This window comes from Panthera tigris, chromosome C2 (assembly GCF_018350195.1).
Source record: "Panthera tigris isolate Pti1 chromosome C2, P.tigris_Pti1_mat1.1, whole genome shotgun sequence".
NCBI lineage: Eukaryota > Metazoa > Chordata > Mammalia > Carnivora > Felidae > Panthera > Panthera tigris.
This window is the reverse complement of record NC_056668.1, coordinates 93,220,610-93,244,421: the sequence shown is the minus strand read 5'-3', so window position 1 is coordinate 93,244,421 and position 23,812 is coordinate 93,220,610. Positions and strand designations below refer to the sequence as shown.

The 23,812-nt window shown below is 42.0% G+C and overlaps 1 protein-coding gene and 1 pseudogene across 6 annotated transcripts in view; one reads left to right on the top strand and one right to left on the bottom strand.

Annotated features, from left to right (window-relative positions):
* The window catches only part of FNDC3B (fibronectin type III domain containing 3B), a 434,559-nt gene that overhangs the window by 110,950 nt on the left and 299,797 nt on the right, over positions 1–23,812 (top strand). For all 6 annotated transcript variants that reach the window (XR_006222068.1, XM_042998607.1, XM_042998606.1 and 3 more), the window contains exon 2: positions 15,805–15,943. Coding sequence is in view for 5 of the 6 variants with exons in the window: in XM_042998607.1 (XP_042854541.1) it covers positions 15,833–15,943 (111 nt within the window). In the remaining variant the exon portion in view is untranslated. The remainder of the gene's footprint in view (positions 1–15,804; positions 15,944–23,812) is intronic.
* On the bottom strand, positions 570–12,983 carry LOC102970785 (annotated as a pseudogene).

Here is a 23,812-nt window from a genome sequence, read left to right as displayed (position 1 = left end):
ATGAATGCCACTGTCTTACTGATTTGTCTATATTTGAAACTTGAGTTTCTTGTTGTAAGAGTTCTTATGCCTCAGAAAGATTTTTTTGGATTCTTTGATGAAAGACATAATAGGCTGAGGCAAAAGAAAATAAGTTAGTGACCCTAGAAGATACTAGATCAAGTTGTCTCTGGATTTAGAATGACGGCGTTGAGCAGTAAACGAAGGTCTAGCAATCAGAGCAGGCACGATTCTTACTTGGGAATGGCAATACAAATTTTTGTCTTTATTCCTTGGACTTGAGATCTTTTAAAAACCATTTAAACTTTTGTTAATAAAACAGAAAAGTAAATTCAGGGCAACTGCTTTGTTCTTGCAGATTATCTGACCATATACCAGGGTGGCTCAGTCAGTTGAGCATCTGATTCTTGATTTTGGTTCAGGTCACGATCCCAGGGTCGTGGGATTGAGCCCCGCATCGGGCTCTGTGCTGAGCATGGAGCCTGCTTAAGATTCTCTCTCTGTCTCTGTCTCTCTCTCCCCCAATTGTGCTTGCTGTCTCTAAAATAAATTAAAAAAAAAAAAAAAAAAAAGATTGTAATGTCTAACAAAGTTAGGTAAATGAAATTAAAAAGAGAACAAATTAAATACTAAAAATCCTAGAAATCTTTCCTTCAAATATCCGGGGCCTCCTTAAATAGTATTCAGTGTAGCTCATTTGCAATCATAAAAAAAATCATCAAGATCAATCATATTGTACAACCCCCAAAGGAAAAAACCGAGGGAACTCATGGGTATTTTTCACAGCTTCATTGTAAAGTGCAAGATCAAAAGGATGGTTATCTTCTTTAAACTGGACATAAGATACACACATGATGGTTGCCTTGGCTCTTAACTCTTCCAGCTACTTCCATGATTCCAGAGATTTCTTCATCAAGGGGCTCCATCAACTCAATGGTCTCATGTTTTCCCTTCTCCATCTGAAAGAGTAAACATTTTCCCAGTAGAATGACTCTTTTCCAGCCTCCCTACAAAGCAGACCAGCTGGATGAGGAACTGAGCTAGCATGCTGGCCTTATGTGTGACCTGGGGAACTTCATCATGTCCACGATGATTGTTGTGAGCTTGATTATTTGCTTTGAGTACAGGGCATGAATCTGATCAGGAGAGGTTGAATGGGAGTCCCATCTAGCAGGCCTGGATTTACTGGAATCTGGTCCTACCCTGTTCCTGACCTCCAGTTTTGCTGACCATCCTTGCAGAGGGGGACCTGGCCCTCAACATCCATTTTCTTATCCCGCCAGCCTCCTGTTCTTACTTCCTTCAAGATTTTACCAAATGAATGTGTTTCACCAAAGTGATTTATTTATTTATTTTTAAGTTTATTTATTTATTTTGAGAGAGAGAGAGAGAGCTAGCAGGGGAGGGGCAGAGAGGGAGGAGGGGAGGGAGGGAGAGAGAATCCCAAATAGGCTCTGCACTGGCAGTGTGCCCCTCCCCAAAGTGCTTTAAAGAGTGTAACATAAAGTCCTAAAGAGAGAAATCCCTGCTAGAATTGGATAGCTTTTTGCTTGGATTAATAATTTTGTTCAGAATCTGTCAGGTGAATTGTGAATATACAGACTATAATATAAGGACAGCCGTCTTTGTCTACTAGAGAGTGAACTTAAAATTTTCTTCTTTTACATCGAAGCAGCTTAGTTTGGTGCAGTAGTTCTCACAGTGTGGTGTGGGGGACCCTTTTGTGGGGATCATGAGGTGAGAACTATTAATAACCCTAAAATGTTCTTTGTCTTTTTCATTCCCATGCTTCTGAGTTCTTCAGTGACATGAATGGCAATATTTTTTGTGTGTGTCTTTCATGCATTGTCATTATGGGAAATACGAAAATTGAATTGGAGAATACGGGTTTTGTATCCGAGTTGACATTTAAAATTGCTTTGCTGGAAAGATTTTGACATCTTAACAGACTCCTCAGGTTTAGAATTTGCATGATTTCAGATTAAAAGTATCTTGCACTGAGCAGAACCTAGGTGTTTATTAAATGAATAAATGTAGCCCCCTTATATTTTCTTAATAAATTATATTAGTGTAATTAATGATGTCCTCCTCGTTCATAGGGAGTGTTTAGAATATAGGCACTCGCCATACATTCAAACATTTAGATTCATCCACTTGCACGTAAAGCATGTGGATAGGAGTCATTATTTTCATCTAGGAAAACCAACCTCCTTAATGCTCTGTGGTACGTGACAGTTTTTTTTTTTTCCCCCTTGAGAAGAGGAAAATAGTTTTCCTAAAGAATTCCACATTTTTGTGTTTTTTAAAAAAATGTTGGTCTAAATTAGTAATGTGGTTGCATATATTATCTCATACTAAAATTTTATAGTAATAAGTTAATCTGAAATAGTAAATAGATGTTTCCTTACATGAGTCTTTGCACCTGCTAATTTGTTTCTGTGCGAGTTTTGTCACTTCATGTGGACTTTCTGTTTCAGTAGGTTTTAAGCTCAAAGAAACACCTGGTGTGTGTTTTGTGTTTAGTCACTTTAAGTGAAATACCAAGTTGCTTATGAGAATGTCATCAATTGTAGTGATTCTTCAAGAAATAACACCATGCTGGTTTTCAGTGTATCCTATAGTATTCTCTCATTGACACCCACCCCCTTCGCCTTAGAGGTGGAGAAAAGAATGAGATACTAAAAAAAAAAAAAATTGAACCAACATCTACAATTGTTAATGAAATGTCAGAAATCTTTGAAATACATACTTAAGTATATATAGACAAAACACCAACGATCTTAATGGTGCGGATTGTTTTCCTTATAAAGAGTGTTCTGTGACATCTGTTTACATAAACAAAACTGGGTATGTAACATAAACATGGTTGAATTCTATATGAGCTGATTCAAGAAACAATTTTAGTATCCTCCTGGCTGATCAGAAGTGAAGATTGAGGTAGGGGGCATGTTTTGAAGACAAACTCCTCTTCTGGAACACTTAAGTCGAGAAAAGAGGCCACAGCTGGGAAACCAAATTTAGACACTGGAGTTTATCTCCGATGAAAGGGTTCATAGAGCATGGAGGTCTGTTGACTCTGTGTTGTTTCATCAGAAGTATCCAGCTTGGATTTTGTTTTAGTTATCCAGTGTAACATTTCACTGCAATGCTGCTTAACCCAGTGCCTGTATTTCTAGAATCCTAGGATTCTAGTACAGTGACTGGCACACAGTGGGTGCTCAATAAATATTTGTTCAGCCAACAGATGATAATTTTGTTCAGGTCCTTTTGTAATGCTATTTTATTTTATTTTATTTTATTTTATTTTATTTTATTTATTTATTTTTTAAACATTTTTTTAATGTTTATTTATTTTTGAGAGAGAGAGAGAGACAGAGTGTGAACGGGGGAGGAGCAGAGAGAGAGGGAGACACAGACTTGGTAACAGGCTCCAGGCTCCGAGCTGTCAGCGCAGAGCCCGACGCGGGGCTCGAACCCACGGACCGTGAGATCGTGACCTGAGCTGAAGTCGGACGCCCAACCGACTGAGCCACCCAGGCGCCCCTGTAATGCTATTTTAGAAAGTATCTTTCAACTAAGTCCTTTTGAGATATTGAAAATAATAGAATCTCAAAACCCTTTGTATGAAAGGCCTTATTCTAACCACCTCATCAATAATTCGGTCAGCTGCTTTCTTGCTTTTGTGGTTAGTCCTGGCACATCTCATTAACAGTCACCATGGAGAGTATCACTCTACTAGTTTAAAATATGGTTTATGCAGGGGTTTTTCCCCCTCCCTGGTTAACTTTTAACCATCTGGACTACATGCTAATACAATGAATTTGCTTAACCTTCCTTAAGCTACTTTAAAAATGTTTTAAAAATTATTAAATCTGTACCTTGGTAAGGATACATCAAAAATTCAGAGTTGTTGCTGTTGTATGGGGAGCAGTGGAGGATAGGTGAAAAATGTACTTTTACTGAGTGGCTTTGAAAGTTACTTTTTGAATTTTGTGTCATGTGCTTGTTCAATTAAAAAAAAAAAAAAAAAAAGGAAGGGGTGCCTGGGTGGCTCAGTCCGTTAAGTGTCAGACTTCTGCTCAGGTTGAGATCTCCTTGCTCATGGGATGGAGCCCTGTGTTGGACTTTTCGCTGACAGCATGGAGCCTGCTTCAGATCCTTGGTGTCTGTCTGTCTGTCTGTCTCTCTCTCTCTCTCTCTCTCTGCCCTTCCCCTGCTCATGTGTGTATGTGTGCATGCTCTCTCTCTCTCAAAAATAAACATTAAAAAAAAAAATAGAAAAGAAAAGGGGGTGCCTGGGTGGCTCAGTCCATTTGTTAAGCATCCAACTCTTGATTTCGGCTCTGGTCATAATCTCACAGTTTGTGGGTTCTAGCTGACAGCACAGAGCCTGCTTGGGATTGTCCCTCTCTCTCCCTCTCTCTGCCCCTCCCACTGCCTCTCTTTCAGAATAAATAAACTTAAAAAAAATAAAAATACAGTTGACACACAATAGTCTATTAGTTGCATGTGTACAACAGTGATTCAACAATGATGAACATTGCAAAACACCATGATGTTTTATATAATTTTTAAAGCCACTAACCTGTGAATTCTGCATCAGCTTGTCCACTTTGTGTTTCCTTGGGAGAATCTTGAATGTTATAATCAGTTGGCTATTCTTACCATCACTTTCTATTTGAGTCTCCTTGGGCAGATTACTCAATAGTTGCTACATATGTAAAAGAGGAACACCGCCCACCTCACATGAATATTGTGAAGCTTGGATGAGCATTAGTGCGAGGTGGTTCACGCGGTGCTCTTGCCACCCCCCCCCCCCCAGGCTAAAGGAAGAGCTTCGGAGCTCTTCTTCTAACCCTTTCCCAGAAAGCAGTCAATTGTTTGGTGCTTGTAACACATTTTTACCCCCAAATAAAGGGTGTTATGTGTGGCTGTTAGGTACTCAGTGGTTGCACAAATGTGAACGTAATTCTTAATACGTTTGGGGTTTTATTAAAGGGGAGTCTAGAAGCCGTGTTAAGCACCCCTGTTACAGATGCAGAAACTGAGATGCAGACAGCCTGTGCAGGAATACCCTGAACCACAGAGGACAGGCAGTGCTGTGGGGGTTTCAGGCAGATAGTGGTGCCTGAGGGCTGGGTAAGGAGTGAATTGCGGGTGCTGGGAAGGAGAGCGTGTCTTCTGACTTCACATCTCATCTCTTTCTACCTTCTCATGCAGTTTGGAGGTAGGTGGTATGGTGGTGGGAAGTCTTAGAACTGGAGGGGGCTTTAGAAATGACCTTTCCAGGGGTGCCTGGGTGGCTCAGTCGGTTAAGGGTCCAGCTCTTGGTTTCAGCTCAGGTCATGATCTCATGGTTTCATGAGTTCAAGCTCTAACAGCACAGAGCCTGCTTGGGATCCTCTGTCTCTCTGTCTGTCTGTCTCTCTCTCTGTCTGTCCCTTTCCCACTCATGCTATTTCTGTCTCTCTCAAAATAAATAAACTCAAAGAAATGACCTTTACATTCTTGGACTATAGTTTTCTAGACTTTTCTTCAATGCCCTATAGAAAAGGATATAAAGAAAGAGCCATACAAGTCCAAATTTCATTGAAAATATGTATTTTCAGTTACCTGCATCCATGGATAAAGTATGTGGGGAAAGTTAGGTTGGATATGTGTGTAAATAAGGGCTCATAGCTTTGCAATGTTTCATTGCAGGTGCTAGAGTGTCATCCTTGGGAGGTCAGATTTATTGTGCTGAGTGTAGCTGGAGTTGAGGTGTTCTAATAAAAATGTCTAATTACATATGTAAACTTCAAACAAAGCAAACTTCAAACTTGAACAAACCAAACAAACATTCGTTAAGCTTTTGTTTGTAGATGGGTCCCCTTTCCTTTTAGCTAATATTTGCAGAACTGAGTTGTTACGTATATGCGGATGTGGATCTCAGGTCCAGAGACTGTAGATATACAGTGCTGTAATTTTTTTTCCTATAGGTTTTATATTTTTTTGTTTTTATTTTTTATTTTTTATTTAAAAAAATTTTTTTAACGTTTATTTATTTTTGAGACAGAGAGAGACAGAGCATGAACGGGGGAGGGTCAGAGAGAGGGAGACACAGAATCTGAAACAGGCTCCAGGCTCTGAGCTGTCAGCACAGAGCCCGACGCGGGGCTCGAACTCACGGACCGCGAAGTCATTTGCTCAACCGACTGAGCCACCCAGGTGCCCCGGTTTTATGTTTTTTTTAAAGATTTGGGACGTATTGAGTTATGGAAGCAACCTCTGTATTATTTATGGAGAATTATAAAAGTAGCCTCAGATTAGTATAGTGTTTACATATAATCTGTAGATATATAGACTCCCCTTCCCCCGCCAAAAATGGTGCCTTCTATATAGTAGGGTTTTTTTTTTAATGTTTATTTTTGAGAGAGAGAGAGACAGAGCATGAGACAGAGCATGGGGAGAGGCAGAAAGAGAGGGAGACACGGAATCTGAAACAGGCTCCAAGCTCTGAGCTGTCAGCACAGAGCCTGATGTGGGGCTTGAACTTGGGAATGGCAAGATCATGACCCAGGCCGAAGTCAGATGCTTAACCAACTGAGCCGCCCATGCGCCCCTGCGTAGTAGTTTTGAGTTCAGACATGGGTGTGCTTTGCCATTTAGGCAAAGGCAAATTGAAAGTACACACACACACAAAAACATGTATGTATTCTTGAAGGCAAGGCCTATATATTAGACAAGTTGGCATCCCTCCTTGTTCCCCAGATCACAGTGGACAATTCTTTTTTACTTGTTGCTTAAGCCATTATTTATTTTAATCCAGGGAGGTGGTGGTGGTTTTAATCTGAACTCGATTTCACAGGATTTCTTTGTGGATTTAAACACTGCACCTGAATGTCCTGTGTTTATACTTGGATGCAAAAAGCAAGAATGTTTTTAAGGCTGAGAACTTTTTAGACGACCGTGATTTAACTTTGCTAATGAACCCATATCAGACAAGAAGACAAATTCCAGACAATTTGTGCCTCAACCAACCAGCTGGGTGCATACCTACAGGTACTGCTCATGTCTCAAGAGGTTTTTCTGCTTGAACAGTGATCACCCCTCCTCCTTTCATTCACGTGGCAAGCCGTGGCAAGAGTCTTTCTTCCACAGCTGTGTGGAACTCAGCTGTAAAATTAGATTTCATTGGCATAAAAACACAGTGATTACCATCGCTGTTTGCTCAATACATTCTTTTTTCCAACATTTTACTTAGATCCTTCCTCCCTTTTATGCACGAGGCTCAGGTTCTACTTTCACAAGTAAGAGCAACTATAGGTTTTCAGAGTTTGAGTAAGCCTCTTTCTAGCTTGAGTTTAATCTGTGTTAAGTCAGCAGTGGTGTTTGAAAGTGTGGTCTGTTAAGAGCAGAAAAGAACCTTAAAGGCTAATCTATACTCTTGTCCTTTTATGAAAGGGGACATTTCAACTTCAGAGTAAATGGGCAAACCCCGGATTAGAACTCAGACTTTGCAGTACTTAGTCCTGGAGTCCTACTGTAATGCTTTTTACCATAACACACTGGTCCTTTGAGCTCTTGATAGCCAAGGGGCTGTGAAAATTTCGGATAAAAATCCATAGTCCCTCTCCATATCCTTCCCCCCCACCCCCCAATTTAATTTGATTTATTAAAAAGCAAAGGGGAGTGTTTTCCTGTCTCCAAGTACCTTTCCAGTCCACGGTACGGGAGAGGTGAGGGCAAGAAAAAACACTAAAACCACCCCAGCTTTCATACGTCCAGGTTTGTAAATGGCCACATGCTAATCTGCATGGGCAGAGCCAGGCGCAGGGAGCTGGTTTCATGTTGCCGAGAAGGGAGAGAAAAACTCTCCTCTCATAGGCGCAGGGAGGCGGTAAAAACAGATGTGTGCTGATCGATGGGCAGATTTTTCTCAGCTCCAGAGGTAAAGATGATTGCACAGTGTTTCTGTTCTGTTTTAATCGCTTTTCCTCCCCTATTGATGCTATTGGTGTTTCCATAGTTATTATTAGAAAGCTGTTTCTTTCTAGTTTTGCTCTGAAGGCTAGAAATGACAACCATTTTCAGAGTTTCCAGGTCTTGAAATACCGGCCCAGGGGTTTACCTTTTAAAACCAGTGTGGAGCCGTAAGGAAGGAGGTTTTTCTGATGAGGAAGATAAAATAACAAATGATACTTTGACATCGTATTAGTTGTCAGGAATGTGTACAGCTAACTTTTTTCCTTCTCTCGCCTCCTCTCTCTGAGCTCTCTCCCTCCTTCTTTGTCTTTGTGAATCTTGCTAATAAAGCTTACAAAGGGAGACCACACATTAGGAAGTTGTCAGTCTTTTGACTGATGGCATATGGGCATAAAGGCCACCCATATGAGACAAGGTTCGTGAACATAGTTTTTCTTTATTTCTTTTTTCTCTGCTCTGTGATTCTCTGTCATAATCTGACTTTCCTACATTTTGTTTTGTTTTGTTTTACTACAGCCACGGCACAGACAAATGTAAATCAGCTGCACAAATGTTTGTCATAATAAATTTTTATTAGACTTAGCCATTTAGAAACTTGTAATCACTCATAAAGCATTAGCTACCTGATAGTTACATTGTTGTAAAAGAATACAGTGATTTCTTAGTTACCTCGTAGCACCCTTTTGCCCCAAACACAACTTGGTAAAGTAAACCCCTCCCCCCCCCTTCCATGATTGAGTTAGTTTGTCCTTTTGTCTTTCTGACTACTGCTGGGGTTTTTCTTGCCTTTGCAACAAGAAAAAGTTGCTTTTTCTTATTAGTATTGTGTAAATGGCTAGAACGTTTCTCTGGTACGTTTGTAACAATTTTCTAAAAGCTGGCCCACAGTGTTAGAAGTCAATTGGTATTTTTAGTAGAGAAGGAAATTTTCTTGAAGGGTGAATCAAGCTATGGTTTTACTAATGTACCCATGACAGCATTTTTCTCTGGCTGTAGAACAAGCATGTTGCAGGCAAAATGTTTACATGCTGTTTAGATTATGTGAATGTGATTGGTTAATCTCTGTTTTATTGGAAAAAATACAAACCTTATGGAATCACAGTTATCTTCAGTGGCATGAATTTTGAAGAGTATTTATTAGGCCAAAAAATCAATCTAATTAGTATTACTTAGATTAATATTTTAATAAATATTAATAATTAACATTAATAAATGTTAATTTTAATAAAAATTTAATAAAAACTAATTACGGGTTAATATTTATTAGATTATTTATTTGCCCAATTGCTTTATAAAAAGTTCCTGTAATTGATATGTTTTCATCAATGTCCCACTCATCAAGGAACCCATTTGGTTTCTGAAAGTGCATTTTAAAATGCAGAATGGAGGCGAAAAGTTAATGCTGATCATGTGCGTTCTTCTTATTGGTTTCCTCACCGCATCTGCTTTTTAGACACTTCCCTAGGATCGTCTAGAAATCAGTCAAAAACAACGTCAGAGTGTAGGTAAAGTGACTCAGGGCCTGACTTGAGATGTAACTCAGAGAGTCCCCTCCTTCTCCTGCAGCTGTGTGGGCTCCTTTGGTTCTGAGGGTTATACTTTGCTCCTTTTGGTGTCGTTACGTTTCTTTTTCTCTTGTCGTCTGAAACTAATTTGTGTACTGTACTGCCAACTCACATTTTGAATTAATGTAAGGAAATTTGGGTCATCGGCCCATGGAGTGAGGGACCAGGACATTTTGTTACTAATTTGAAGGCCAGGTTCACCAATTTAAAAACTCTCCCAACAGCGATTAGGGCTTTGGTTTTTTCAAGTTAGAAAAGCTTCCTAGTATATAATTGCTTTCTCTGGCCTTTGGAAATGGATCTGCGGTTCTCTCCTGAGAATCCAGTTTTTCATGAATTTGGCCAGTGTGTTTCTTGGTATAGGCTGGGGCCAAAATACCATGGAAAACCTTTTTTTTAGACTTGGAGTTGGGAAAGCCAAATAAGAGGAAAAAGTAATAAGCCAGTTGCCTAGAGTAATGTAAAAACTGAAGACCTTTTGTAATATTCTTTTAAAATAAGGTGTTCTTTAAAAGCTTTGGGGCATATTTGGACGGAGTTAAATGTCTTAACTAACAGTGAGGATCTGTTCGTTTCTCAGAGCGCCCAGCCCCCACCCCTGCTGTTAGCTCAGGACTTCTTCCCTAGTGCTGGGCCTTGCTAGCAGGTAATCAAGGTGGCAAACGACTGGCTCTCGCAGGAGGGGGGGAAGTTAACCACAAGTGCTCGTGTGGCATCCCTCCCCTGTCAGTCAGAAGACGAGAACTAGCTGGGCATGAAGCACTTGTGGTTTTAGTGTTAGGATGTGTGGTTAGGGGGAGAGGTTGTGAAGGCCTGTGGTTGTTACCGAATTCTTTGAAATGGAAGCATGGGTATGGGTAAGAACAAAATAAAGAACAGGAGTGAAACCTTGGGGCCCTGCGTAAAAATAAATAAATAAATAAATAAAATAAATAAATAAGTAAGTAAGTAAGTAAGTAAAATTCAGAGGATTAGAAAAAAGCATTGTAATAGAGAGCATCCATTTTCCATTTTTTAATTCTCATTAGTCTTGCAGCACATTTATTCTTTATTTGTAAAGGGTAGTGGTCTAAAGAATGAGATCCTTGCAAGAACTCTGTTGTGTGTGAAGGGGACGGTGTGAATGTGGTACAGCCTTGTCTGAAATACTTGAGTTCCGTGATCCATTTGGCCAGCCCGGATACACATTTGTCTAGGGGAGAAAGAACCCAGACCAGAAAAATGAATGTTTTGTCAGGGTGGTTTGTCACGAGACTTTCTGACTCAAATAAAAAACAGTTACAGCTCAGTTTTCCAGAGATCACACATCTGGCCATTCAGCTTCTCTTAGAGCTGATAATCAGCAAATGGTCAAGGAAGGTGGCACAAGGCACATAGGGGAGCTTCAGTGACCCCACAGAGACTGTTCCTTTCTACTCGTGTACATGACTAGCAGTCTGGCTTCCTAAGGAGCCCAGGGAAGAGGTAAGACAGCAAATTTAGGATACGGTCCTGAAATGTGAGGAGGGATGGTCTGCAGTGTTGCCTAATGAGAAAGAGGAAAAAACCCAAAAAGTAGGCATGAATTTCTCTGTGTACAAGGTCAAAATGCTTCAGTAACTCCTTAACACATCACCTTGTGATTGCAGACAGTATTGTTGTGAACAGTGACCCCACATCCCTGAGAAAAACTAAAGTTATGGCCAGCCTTCTCTGTAATGAAGATGTGTGACTTTCCATCCACAGTTATTGCAAATAGAGTAAGTTTTGGTCCTCATGGTCAACTGTTTGGGTAGTAAGCCTTCCACATTTATTGCTTCATCTTTTCATTCCATTAAAAAGTCATATGGGGTCTCTTGGGTATGTCACATGGGTCTCCTCAGAGCGGTGGGGTTGAGGCACACACACCTGTTCAAATGGAGGACCGGTGCAGTTTATTTGGGTTACCAGTCCAAACACAGGAGACTCACTTTTTCAGGAGCTGATCGATTGAATGATTGATGACCTAGTAAGCCTTCCCAAGTCTTCTGGCTGGACTTAACCTTCTTTTTTTTTTTTAAGTTGAAGCATTTATTTTGAGAGAAGAAGAGAGTGCGAGCAGGGGAGGGAGAGAGAGGGAGAGAGGGGACAAGATCTGAAGCAGGTTCTGTGCGGACAGCAGACAGCCCGATGTGGGGCTCAAGCTCACAAGCTGTGAGATCATGACCTGAGCCGAAGATGGATGCTTAACTGCTTATCCGTCTGAGCCATCCAGGCGCCCCCGGACTTAAACCTTCTTTAACTGTCAATGTTTAATGGCAGTGTGGTTTTCCCACTTTAATACCTGAATATTTGACTTCGCATTTTGTATTGGGGAAACTTGCTACATTTCTCCTCATCACTGGGAAATAACCAAAAAGGTACTAGTGTGTATCCTATTTTATGTTTTGCATCTGTGGTTTTCATTTTTCTTAAAGTCCCTTCTTGCCTTTTCGCTTATCCTTCAGTCTGTGATGCTAAATTGTATTCCGTCATAATGTTAAGGGACAACTTGGAGGTGGTTTCCTTGCTAAATAGCTGGGCATTATCTTTTTTTTTTTTTTTTTTAATGTTTATTTATTTTTGACAGAGAGAGAGAGAGAGACAGAGCATGAGCGGGGAAGGGGCAGAGAGGGAGACACAGAATCTGAAGTAGGCTCCAGGCTCTGAGCTGTCAGCACAGAGCCCGAGGTAGGGCTCAAACTCACAGACCTCGAGATCATGACCTGAGCCACCCAGGTGCCCTGGGCATTATCTTGCTTAGAGATAACTTACTGCTTATTTCCATATATCTCTTGCATTTCAGGCAAATGAAACTCTCCTACGTATGCGTATGGAGCCTAGAAATGGGAATTTAAATATTGCTGGCTGTGTGTACCACCTCACCTCGATGAATCTCTTACCTAATATTCCACTCAGGATGAAGTCTGGTTTATCTCTGCTAAAACTCAGAGATTAGAAAACAGACGTCGGCTTTTAGCAAGCCAGTGGCCTAGGAAAAGAGAGGATCGATCAGCAGCTTTGGTTATGGAGAAGGGAGACTCTGTGCCAGGGTTCACAGTGGCTTTGTATGCATTATATTCATCCTTCCATTTTCCTCCATGATTAATAGTGTGGTTGAGTTTAGAAGTAGGAGTGTCTGATGTTTATAAATTCTCACTGATTGCCATCTGAGTGATGGTCGTATAGTTGACTTTATTTTATGTGCCGTTCCTCCTGCCTTCCCCTCCCCTGCTCCCCTCCGCAGTCTGCAATAACCACTATACATCTGTGAGGTAGACAATCCATTGTAGTAGGGGGGAAGAAAAAAAAAAAAGGATTCAGGCATCTTTCTTCTTTATAGAATAGTTGCATTACCAGAATTGCCTGTACAGTTTTCAAAAGCAAATGCCACTTACCTCTTTTTGCCGGTGGACTTGGGTTTCCTTGGGTGTTTTTGCAACTCTGGGCTCCCATCCTACATCTGTCTATAAAACCCGTGTGGGCCTCAGGTCTCTCCCCTAATCCCAGAGTTGCAGAGCCTAGAGTTTAACTCCATAATTTGGAACTGACATCTGTGCTTAAGAGCGTTACCTGGCAAGACAGGATTGCTATCTCCTGTTAATAGCGAGTCCCATTGTTTAACATGGCACCAAGCAGGAGCTTTCTTCCGTTGGAACTGTCACTGCAAGATATAATGTTGGTGTTGAGATATTCTTTGGTATTAGGGCCAGCGGGCCAGGAACGCTTGAATTTTGTGTCGGATTACAACTGTCTCCTGCTACCCAGTACCTGCCGTTATCCCCAAGAGACAGTGACAAATAGGAATAAAATAGCACTGGTGAATTGGATTTGTGTCTCAACCCCAAATACTGAAAATCAGGCAGCTGGGTTGGACCAGTGGAGCATAAATAGCTTTAGCCCAAAGCAGGTCCTGACTAAGGACCTCAGTCCTGGCCTCCCTCCTCCTCCTATCCCCCCATCATCATTTACTGTTCTCTGGCCTAGTGGCGGGACCTCCAGGCTGCAGGGACCTACCGGCAGGCCCTGAAGTTGGTTTGCTCCTGCTGCCTCATTGGGTGAGAAAAAAGGTGCAGGTTCCATCCTTGTGCTCGCGTGTGACATGACCGGGGACTGCTTGCATGGCGAAGGGCTTTGGCCCCTCACTGCTTTAGCAGGGAAGGGAGAGAAGACAGAGCCATAATCTGTGCCAGCAAGTGCCTTGGAAGTCTTCCTGGGGAGGAGTGAAGAAAAGATAGAGGAGAGTGCTTCTTCACCCCAGAGGCTTCATAGTCAGACCCCTGATGTAAATTACTGCCCTGTTTATCCAACCTGCAGTTCAGAAGAAACGTGAAGTGAAACATTCCACTTAAGAAACAAGCCTGTGTAATATCAGCAGTCTGGAGAAAGTAGCTGGCCTTTCCTCATGCACTAGTAGGATTAAGTATATTAGGAATACAATTGACATGGACATCAGTTCTCCATCGTTCGACCTACTCAAATGGTGATGTCATGACAGTGTCAATGGGATTACCTTAGTTAATTTTATTGAGCAAGAATCTGTTTCCTTCATCAGGATAAACTATTGGGCTTTGGGTTTTGTACCTTTATTTGCTTAGGAACTGAGTAATTGCCTCATAAAACAGCATGATGGTACTATTAACACTGAATTATAAGACCTGTTATTATAGAATGTGCTTCCTTAGTTGGGACAAGACTTCGTTGTTTGGTGCTTAAAATAATTAGTTTCTCCAAATGGGGTTATAATGAATAGTGTAAAATTTTACCTATTTAAAATAAAAAAGTTTACAATCTCTTGGGTGGCTTTTATGCATCATTTGATACTTCCAGAGAAGGATTTTCTTTGGGTGGGATTGTGGGAGAGGGAAGTATATTTAATGTTCAGAATGGAGGGGTTTTAGAATGAGAAAAATATTTGTTTTCTGGCATACCCATCTGGGACAGATTTGAGACAGTCATTAAAGGATTTGTCCCACAGTTTTGCCTGGTTTGGACATTGAGTATTAAAGTGTTCATTGATCAAATATCCTTGCATTTGATATTTGGGAGGACTTTATTATGAATGACAAAAAGTTTGTGTGGCTTTATTTCTGAATGGACTTGAATGCATGTATTTGTTGTCTCTTCCTTGCACATGCTATTAAACTTTTTGTGCCATAAATTTTTAGGCATAAGTGAAGGATGTTTAAATACTTCTGAAAGAACAAATTATAATTCTGTATAGGAATTTGTTATTGTTTTTCCGACTATTGTATTGGAAAGCTAATTATTGGTACCAAGTACCATTTTGGAATGAGAGTGCACTTTGTACTGTTTTGAATACTTGTTTGAAAATCATTTATTCCGTGAAGCAAGGTAGTCTGCCTTTCAGCCCTACGCTGCACAAGGTGCCTTGGGTTCTGTCTGGGATGTGGGGAAGTTCAAGATCTCCACAGCGATAAAGATATAAATACACAGCAGGTTAAATTCAATTCAAGGAAATGACGAGAGAGAGATAATTAGAACATGATTAATTACCAAATTAATGGCAAGGTCAGAAATTGTAACAATTGCAGTATAACCTTTGTTAACTTGCTTGGATTAACTGCTTATGAACAGTATTTTGATCTTAATGAAAGGGAACACCTGTTTTTATAGGTCATCCTCTTTGGCCTTGTTTTCTGTAATTAAAGATAATGATACCACCAGTTTTTGTTTGACACTTGACCTTCTCACAGTTTTGTCTAGTTTTAGATCCAAAAAGATCCCTGGGGCAGGGTAGTTGCTATTATTCATATATTTTAAAAAATTATAACTAAAAGACGAAGTCTAAGTTTAGGAGGTTATGTTCACATAGCTGCTTGGAAACTCAAGTCTGTGGTCTCCTAGTTTAGGCTGTTTTCTTGCTTTTGCTTTACCCTTCTTGGGGACTGACACAATTATGCAGTGCTCTAGGGGCGTCTGGGTGGCTCAGTCAGCGTCCAACTTTGGCTCAGGTCATGATCTCACGGTTCATAGGTTCGAGCCCCACGTCGGGCTCTGGGCTGAGAGCTCAGAGCCTGGAGCCTACTTCAGATTCTGTGTCTCCCTCTCTCTCTGCCCCTTCCCTGCTTGTGCTCTGTCTGTCTGTCTGTCTCTCTCTCAAAAACAAATAATAAAAAAAATAATGCAGCACTCTGTGATTACAATGATTTGATTTTCAGCTTGACTTCATCACAGTGCACTTAAATTGCTGACTTGTTAGAGATGACTTTTCGGGGTCCTGAGTCCTTTTTAAAAGATGGTGGTTCTTTTGCAGGAAGCCAGTTGAGGGAAATTCTCCATGAATGTACGTCACAATGATGATGACCGACCAAATCCCTCTGGAACTGCCACCATTGCTGAACGGAGAGGTCGCCATGATGCCTCACTTGGTGAATGGAGATGCAGCCCAGCAGGTTGGTGCAGCAAGAGGGGAATTTAAGTACAGTTGTCTGAGTGCAAAACATTAGCTCAGTCATTGTTTTTGCTTGAGATTCAGTATCTGTGATTTTGAACATTAATAGTTCCGGAGGTAGGCGGTGCTGTTGTAGAATTACTGTATGCTTTCAAAAAATATCCCATTGTGTTTTCTGAGAACAGCAAATCTGATCTCATTCAGTTAGTATTCCTGGTGAAGCGTCACAAAAATGTCTGATTTTGGAAATGAATCATTTTGAAAATATGTACAAGGAATTTATTCTTTTGAATTTATTCTTTCAATTTATTCTTTGGAATAAAATGTCTGTTTATTCATGTCCTATATTATGCTTGACTGGTTTGCCTGGTTGGCCAGAGCAGGACACTCAGAGGGAGAGTCAGGTTTTGATCTCACACAGGGCGTGAGTGACCTGGGCAAGATGCACAGGCCCATGTGAACTCACTCTGGCTTCTGGGGCCTCCCTTCCATACATAGAGCCTGCTGCTCAGAAGATGATGGTACTTCTTTCCTGTAAAACTTCTTTGTCAGTATTATTGAATGCTACCAAGTAGAAAAGATGTTTCTGAACTCGTTCATGTAACGCTTGGGAAGAGAGAGATTTAAGTGGTAAGTAAAACTGTAAGGAAATTATTAGATGAGCTGTTCTGATAACACATTGTTTTTATTGACCACAAAAACCGGGTCTGCTTAGTCTTCTATTAGATAAATAGCATTTGTCTTTGTGCCGTTCTTTAGAAGCGTGAAAGTTTTTGTCTTAGGAAAAGTAGAATTGGGAACAATTGCTTGAAAAGTATTTACCCAAACTCTGTCAATGATTCAAGTGAGTTTTAGACAGCCATTCAGGTGATGGGAGTACATGCCCATTTCCCCTCCCCGCAATCTTCCCCGGTACAGGAACACCCTTTCTCTATCATAGCCCATTCATGCGGCATCTCTGCCTCTATTGGATCTTACTTTGCTGCCTCATTTATTTATATTACTTTCTTCTTCTTTAGACCGTGACCCTCTCAAGAACAAAGAATATCTAATGGTGCTCAGTAAACGTTTGTTGGTTGAGTGAATTTCACCCCTTCTCACCTCTGATACAGGCATCTCCCTTCCTGACTCTTCAGTCTCTCTCTCTCGGTGCTGGATCATTGCCACTAAACACACCGTGGTGTCTTTTACCTCAAACGCACAAACAGCCACCCCGTTCCCCCACCCAACAAAGCCGGAGCCTCTCCCTTGACTCCACAGCCCTTCCCAGTTACCACCTCCTGTCTCGGCTCCCTCGTGGCAGGTCTCCTCTAAGCACAGCCTCGGCCCCCTTAGCTCCATTGCTCCTCAACCCCAACGTCTTCACTTGGACCTGCTACCCTCCTCTCCCCAGCCTGTCAGCAAGGCCTGTTGGCTTCATCTCAGGACCACTTGCTGAAACCATAATTTGCCACGTCCACTTCATTTCCGCTCCCACCACTGGACTCCAAGCCGACGTCTCTCACCAGGGAGGACAGTTCCTCTCACTGGTCTCTCTGCTTTTATTTTTGCCACAGAAGGTATTTGCCACACCGCCCTCGTTGGAGAGAGTTGCTAAAAAACACATGCATCACGTCAGTGCCCTGCTCAGAGCTGTCCTGTGACACCCGGAATAAAATCCGAGTGAAGGGCCATGGCCCGGCAGCCTTCTGGCTTTAGTCCTTAGCCTCTTCATCTTTCTCCCCTGATCTGCTCACGGGAAGATCTCCAGAGTGCCATGAATGGTTCAAGGTGCAGTGTCTGGTCTCCCTTCTCACTAATTAAAAGGTTTAAAAAACACCAAGGTGCTCAAATGCGACTCAACTTGGAACGCATCTTGGGACTCAGTATCGTCACCTAGTTCCTGTTTGCACGTGTGTACCTGGGAGACCCGAGGCCACCTACTCGTGCTGTTACTACTGTGCACCATTTATGTGTTTTGATGATTCCTTCCTCATTGCTGTGATTCAGTCTGCACAGAACACAACTCTTGTAGTTTATGAAATCTAGCACACAGAGTTTTCTAATTCTTTCTTTAGAAGTAAACTTTTTTGTACCTAGAAACGACCAGAGCCTGAAAAGACTATGACATCCTCAGGCCATGCGGCATTTCGCTGCTCTGTGTGTCTACCTCAGCTCCAGGTAGAAGCTGCTTCATAATTTTGGTGTATCAAATCACATTTTTATTTTATTTTGTTAAAAAAAAATTTTTAATGTTTATTTTTGAGAGACAGACACACACACACACACACACACACACACACACACACACAGACACAGAATTGAGCGGGGGAGGGGCAGAAGAGGGAGACCCAGAATCTGAAGCAGGCTCCAGGCTCGTTTGCGAGAGCTCTCTCCTCACGGAAAGCCCTACTAATGCTTTTGAAGGCTTTTACTGCGCTGTCCCTCTGAGGCAACACCTTTTCATCTCAACGTGGACCTTTTGGAGACACAGGGCTGACTTCAGTGATGGACGTTGCAGGCGCTGCCTGGCAGGCGCGTGGGGGTGACATTTTGAGGGAGGCAGCCCTTGAGACTCCTCTCCAATTCTACCATTCTAAAGAGCTGCCCAGTGGCCACGGGGCTGTGCCTCTGCATTTCTGCCGGGAGCGTGTATGGGGAGGCTTACCTTGTGTGTGTGTGTTTACAGCATTCTTAATACTTTGCAGCTGTGCGGAGGACATTCTAAACATTTCCGTATATGCAAAAGAACCACCACAGTTATGAGAAAGCTCCTCAGTCCCCACAGGCCTCCTCCTCCTGAGTTTTGTACTGATGGTTTCTGGATTTAGTTAGTACGGGTCCTTGGCAAGATACGCGGCCCTACTCTGGCTCTCGAAATAAGAGACACTGTTAATTTTCATGATCCAAAGCTTGAAACTTTGGTCATTTTATAGAGGTAGCAGGAAAAAGATGATTCTTTTCTTAAAATGAAAAGCCACCCTCACTATCATTGAAGATGTAAGAAAACTATATATTAGCAACTAAAAAATGAACAGGAACAATGGTAAACATGGAGTGTGGACCAAAGCGACTTAACAGCTTTGCTTATGTAACAGCTTCATTGAGATATAATCCACATGCCATGTAATTTGCTTATTTAAAGTACACAATTCACTGGAATTTGCTACAGTCACAGAATTGCACAACCATGACCACAATTTTAGAACCTTCTAATCATGATACAAAGAAACCCGGTTGCAGTCACTTCCCAGGCCTTTCTTCCCCATATTCCCAGGCGACCACTAATCTACCTTCTCTTTCTGTAGATAATTTGCCCGTTCTGTACCTTTCATGTAAATGAACTCGTGCTATATGTAGCCCATTGTGGCTGGCTTCTTCCATCTGGCGTAACCTTTTCAAGGTTCATCTGTGTAGCGGCATGTATCGATACGTTATGCCTTTTGTACTGGCATCACGTGGATATATTACATTTTGTTCATCCATCAGTGGATGGACATTTGGGTCGTTTCCACTATTTGCCCATTATGAATAGTACTCCTGTGAACATTTGTGTGCAAATTTTTGTGTGGATGTATATTTTCATTTCTCTTGGATATCTACCTAGGATTGAAATGGGAGCAGCTTTATTTTGAACTGTTGTTTTCTAAATAAAGTAACTCTGTTTCTGTCACTATAATTTGTTCTACCTCTGAATAGACCAGCATAGCTAAATAAAGTTTGCTTCTTTTAATATGCCTGCCAGCATACTATTCTTGTGTTCTAAAAATCAGGTTTCCTGACCTGAGTTTTTGTGTATGACCATATCAATTATAGTGGATGCCCATCAATAATCAGAATATTGGTGCAAACATTTTCAGAACCTATGGTATATAAATTTAACTACCTTTGTTAGAGACTATTAGCATATTTTAGAGGTAATGTAATAGCTAGTTTTAAGCACAAAAGAGTAAGCCTCAGCCCAATTTCCAACTTTTTCTGTTGGTTTAATATTTTAATAATTTCTGAAGAATTACAGCAGTCAGGGGTGCCTAGGTGGCTCAGTCGGTTGAGTGCCCGACTTCGGCTCAGGTCATGATCTCACAGTTTGTGAGTTTGAGCCCTGCGTCAGGCTCTGTGCTGACAGCTCAGAGCCTGGAGCCTGTTTTGGATTCTGTGTCTCCCTCTCTTTCTCTGCCCCTCCCCTACTCACACTCTTGTCTCTCTTGCTCTCAAAAATAAATAAACATTAAAAAAAAAAAAAAAAGAATTACAGCAGTCACCAGGGTTTAAATAAGGAAACCATTAGGTTGAGAACAGAAGTGTTAACATAGAGTTTGCTGATTTGCTAACTTAATCTGTGACACTTGTAACCTAGAGGAGGGTGGAATGCCTCTTTATATTCTCGTGTTGTTGGTGACTCTTCTCATATATGTGTTCATGAAGGGGTCAGTGGGGATGGGTTAGATGCCCCTCTGTCCTACTGTTCTTTGAGGGAAACTAGCAAATGTTTGGTAGCCATGTTATATTTCTTATGTCTTTCTCTACCCCGCCCCGCTTTAAGCTTGCACAGTATTAATTGCTAATGAGTGTTCTTAATGCCTCTTCTTCAGGAAGTAGATCTCCTTAAATGTAAACAGAAAATTTGTTTCTCCTTCCAGTTCAGGATAACCTGTAAACAGGCTTGCCCTGGAAGACAGGTTAAAGTACCTCAGCCGTGTCCATAGTTCTCTTGACTTTGCCTGTTCCTTTTGATCAGCATTCAGCATGTCATTTTATCAAGACTGAGTTCCCCGCGCCGCCCCCCCCCCCCCCTTTTGTTTCTTCTTTTCGAAAGCCTTTGTTTCCACTAGACAGAATACACAGCCAGAGATTTCCTGGAGCATTCTTTTGAGTACACATTTCCAGACAGCACGTTAAACATATTAAAACTTTCCACGTTCAGATGGTGCTCGTCATCGGCGTGTCTTTTACATCAAATGTGCCTTTCCTCCTAATCCAGTGACCCTTTCTGTTCTGGTTGATGTCTTCTTAATAACTTTTCCTTGATGGCTTCCCTTCGTGCATTCAGTGGTTCAAATCCTCTCACCATGCAGGTTTACTCTTTAAATATCCTGATAGCCACCGTGTCAGGGAGACACAGAGAGTGTTTTACAATCAGTACAGCGGAGACAAATGGATAAACAGTTCTTGGGAAGTTTGCCCGGGAAACAGAAAGATACTCAAATGAGAATGGGACCGGTGGTGAAAATAGAGGCTGCAGCTATTATTGCTGAGCAACGTTACATAACAGCTCTTTTTACGATAGAATCCTATTTAGAGGCTGGGGCTCAGGTCAAAGATAGAGAGGTAGGTTGGTCAAGCGTTGGGTTTGGGAAACTCAGCGTGGGGCAGCTGGGTCTCAGGGCAGACTCTTCGGCATCCAGGTGTAGAAGTGCACAAGTTGTGCACAGATGTTGAAAGAAAATGGTTACCGCAAGCTGCCATCCAAGTTCTCTCTACCCCTCACACATAACAACGCCGCAGGTGTCAAGGGACTGCGGTCATCTTTTCTTGGAGATTTGGGGTAGAAAGGAGGAGAGAGAGGGTAGGATTTACGACTGAATTTAAGGAGTGACTCAGTAATAGATTTGTTCGTTTTAATTTTTTTTTTTTTTAACATTTATTTACTTTTGAGACAGAGAGAGACAGAGCATGAATGGGGGAGGGTCAGAGAGAGAGGGAGACACAGAATTGGAAACAGGCTCCAGGCTCTGAGCTGTCAGCACAGAGCCCAATGTGGGGCTTGAACTCACAGACCGTGAGATCATGACCTAGCTGAAGTCGGACGCTTAACCGACTGAGCCACCCAGGCGCCCCTGTATTTGTTCGTTTTAATAAGTATTTGTCCCATGTGTTCTGTCCCAGCATTGCCCTAGGTGCTGGTAGGTGCTGGCAATGCAAAGATGAATGTGACTGTTCTGGCCCTGAAGGAAGGAGTGATCGAGTTGGGGAGCAAAACGTGGTTTACCAAAATAAAGAGGCTGTATTTATACATGTGTAGAGCCACAGGAGAAGTGCTTGGATTGCAGAATACGTCCTTGCCCTGGGAACGCAGGGGAGGGGTGGACCGGGAGTGGAATAGGCGGGCAGGAAGACCGACCTGGCTAGGAAGAGTGTCTGTGGGGAGGCTGAGCCTGAACAGACACCTCACTTGAAGCGAAGTCTGGGACTGTTACTCAGCTTTGCGTATCAGGTAATCGGGTTCTGTTTTATGAAGTGATGCTGCTCTGTAGGGATAGTATATTCAGGGGAGGGCTAATGTCAGCGGTGCTCCAAACTGCATCTGCACATTCTACCCTCTCTTTTCTGGCGACTTTGCTCTTCAGTGTTCTTGTCAGTGCATCTTTTTGTCCTCCGATGCATCCAGTGTGGCTGTGCGTCCCATGATGTCCTTCAGAATTACTGACCCCATAGAGATGCAGAGTGGGGGCACCTCTCCCCCAGAGCTACCTTCCAGCAGCACAGGCAGCCACCCCTGCTTCTGAGGGCCTGCTTTCAGCTGTAAAAAAAAAAAGGTGTGCGTTTATCCAGGTCTGTGGTCTGGTTTGACAATCCTCTCTGCCTTAGGTTTGCCAGTTTCGCTCACTACAAAGGCTTCTGAAAAGTCATAGCCTATGCATAATCTCTGTCTCATAAAGGAAAATGTTGATGCTATATTATCAGAGGCTGTTGTTATATGTGGCACCCACGATAATTACAGCATATGACATGTAATTATGACAGCTCTGAGCTGTCTGGGTTGAGAGACACTTCAGAATTTAATTAGCCAAAGGCAATAATAATGAGACAAAACGTAGGCCGTATCCTTCAAATGGGAGAAATTGAGCTGCCTTCAAAAAGGAGAGGATTAAGGGAGAACACTGGAGTGGGTAAGTTGCATTGCAAAACAACGGCAATTTTAAACTCTACGGTGGTTTTAACATTATGACTGTTTTCAGTTTACTGCAATGTTTGACCGTCTGGCTGCACTGTAAACTCCAGGAGAGCAGGGACCGTGTCTCTTTTTCACACCACGCCTGGCGTCTGAGGTAGCACTCAGTAAATCCTTCAGAATGGGTGAAGGATGAGTGAAATGAGCAAATTTAATTCGTCTAAACCAGGTCTTGAAAACAGGCTACTTGTTGCATCTGTCATACAGGCCTCCTCCACCCCCCCCTTCTTTGTAATTGATACAATTATTGAAAAAATAATTAGGTTGCCGGTACTTAAAAATTGGAAGATTTACATAAAATTCTGGATCTTTCTATGTATCTGGAAATCCCAGAAGATCTGATGACACTGGGCTGGTCTTCCCACTTGGCAACAATGACTGGCAGAAAATGGCAACTGCCCGCGTTAGATGGGGACCGTCTTTCTCAGGCCCCACTCTGTCCACTTCACTCGGTTTCCGCACTCGCCCGTGTGCTATGGCCATCCGAGTTGGAACCTGGAAACTGTCAACCTTTTTACCTTTGAAATTGCATCCTGTGTTCACGCAGTTCATGTTTTAAATAGAGCAAAAATGTTTGACTTTTCAGGCACACTCATTTTTGTATCCTACTTACGAAGTGATTTTCAGCCTCTTAGTTTTCTACTTACGACTTGTGAAATGAACTGCTGTGGGCTTTGGTTCACCTGGCTTTGTGGGAGGGTTTCAATTAAATGTCTTACAAGTTAGGACCCACGTATTGTTTTCTTTGGCCTCTGCTTTTCGGTGAGCAGAACTTGGGCCCCCAATCAGTGCCACATTGAGAGCTCCCCAAAGCATCGGAAGGGCAGAAGGAACAACCCGGCGCCTTGGTTTTTACTGTTTACAGACCAGTTAGGGACATTAAACACAGATGCAAGCTATCATCGTTCCAAGGGCAGAGTTGCAGATACTTGTGTTTAT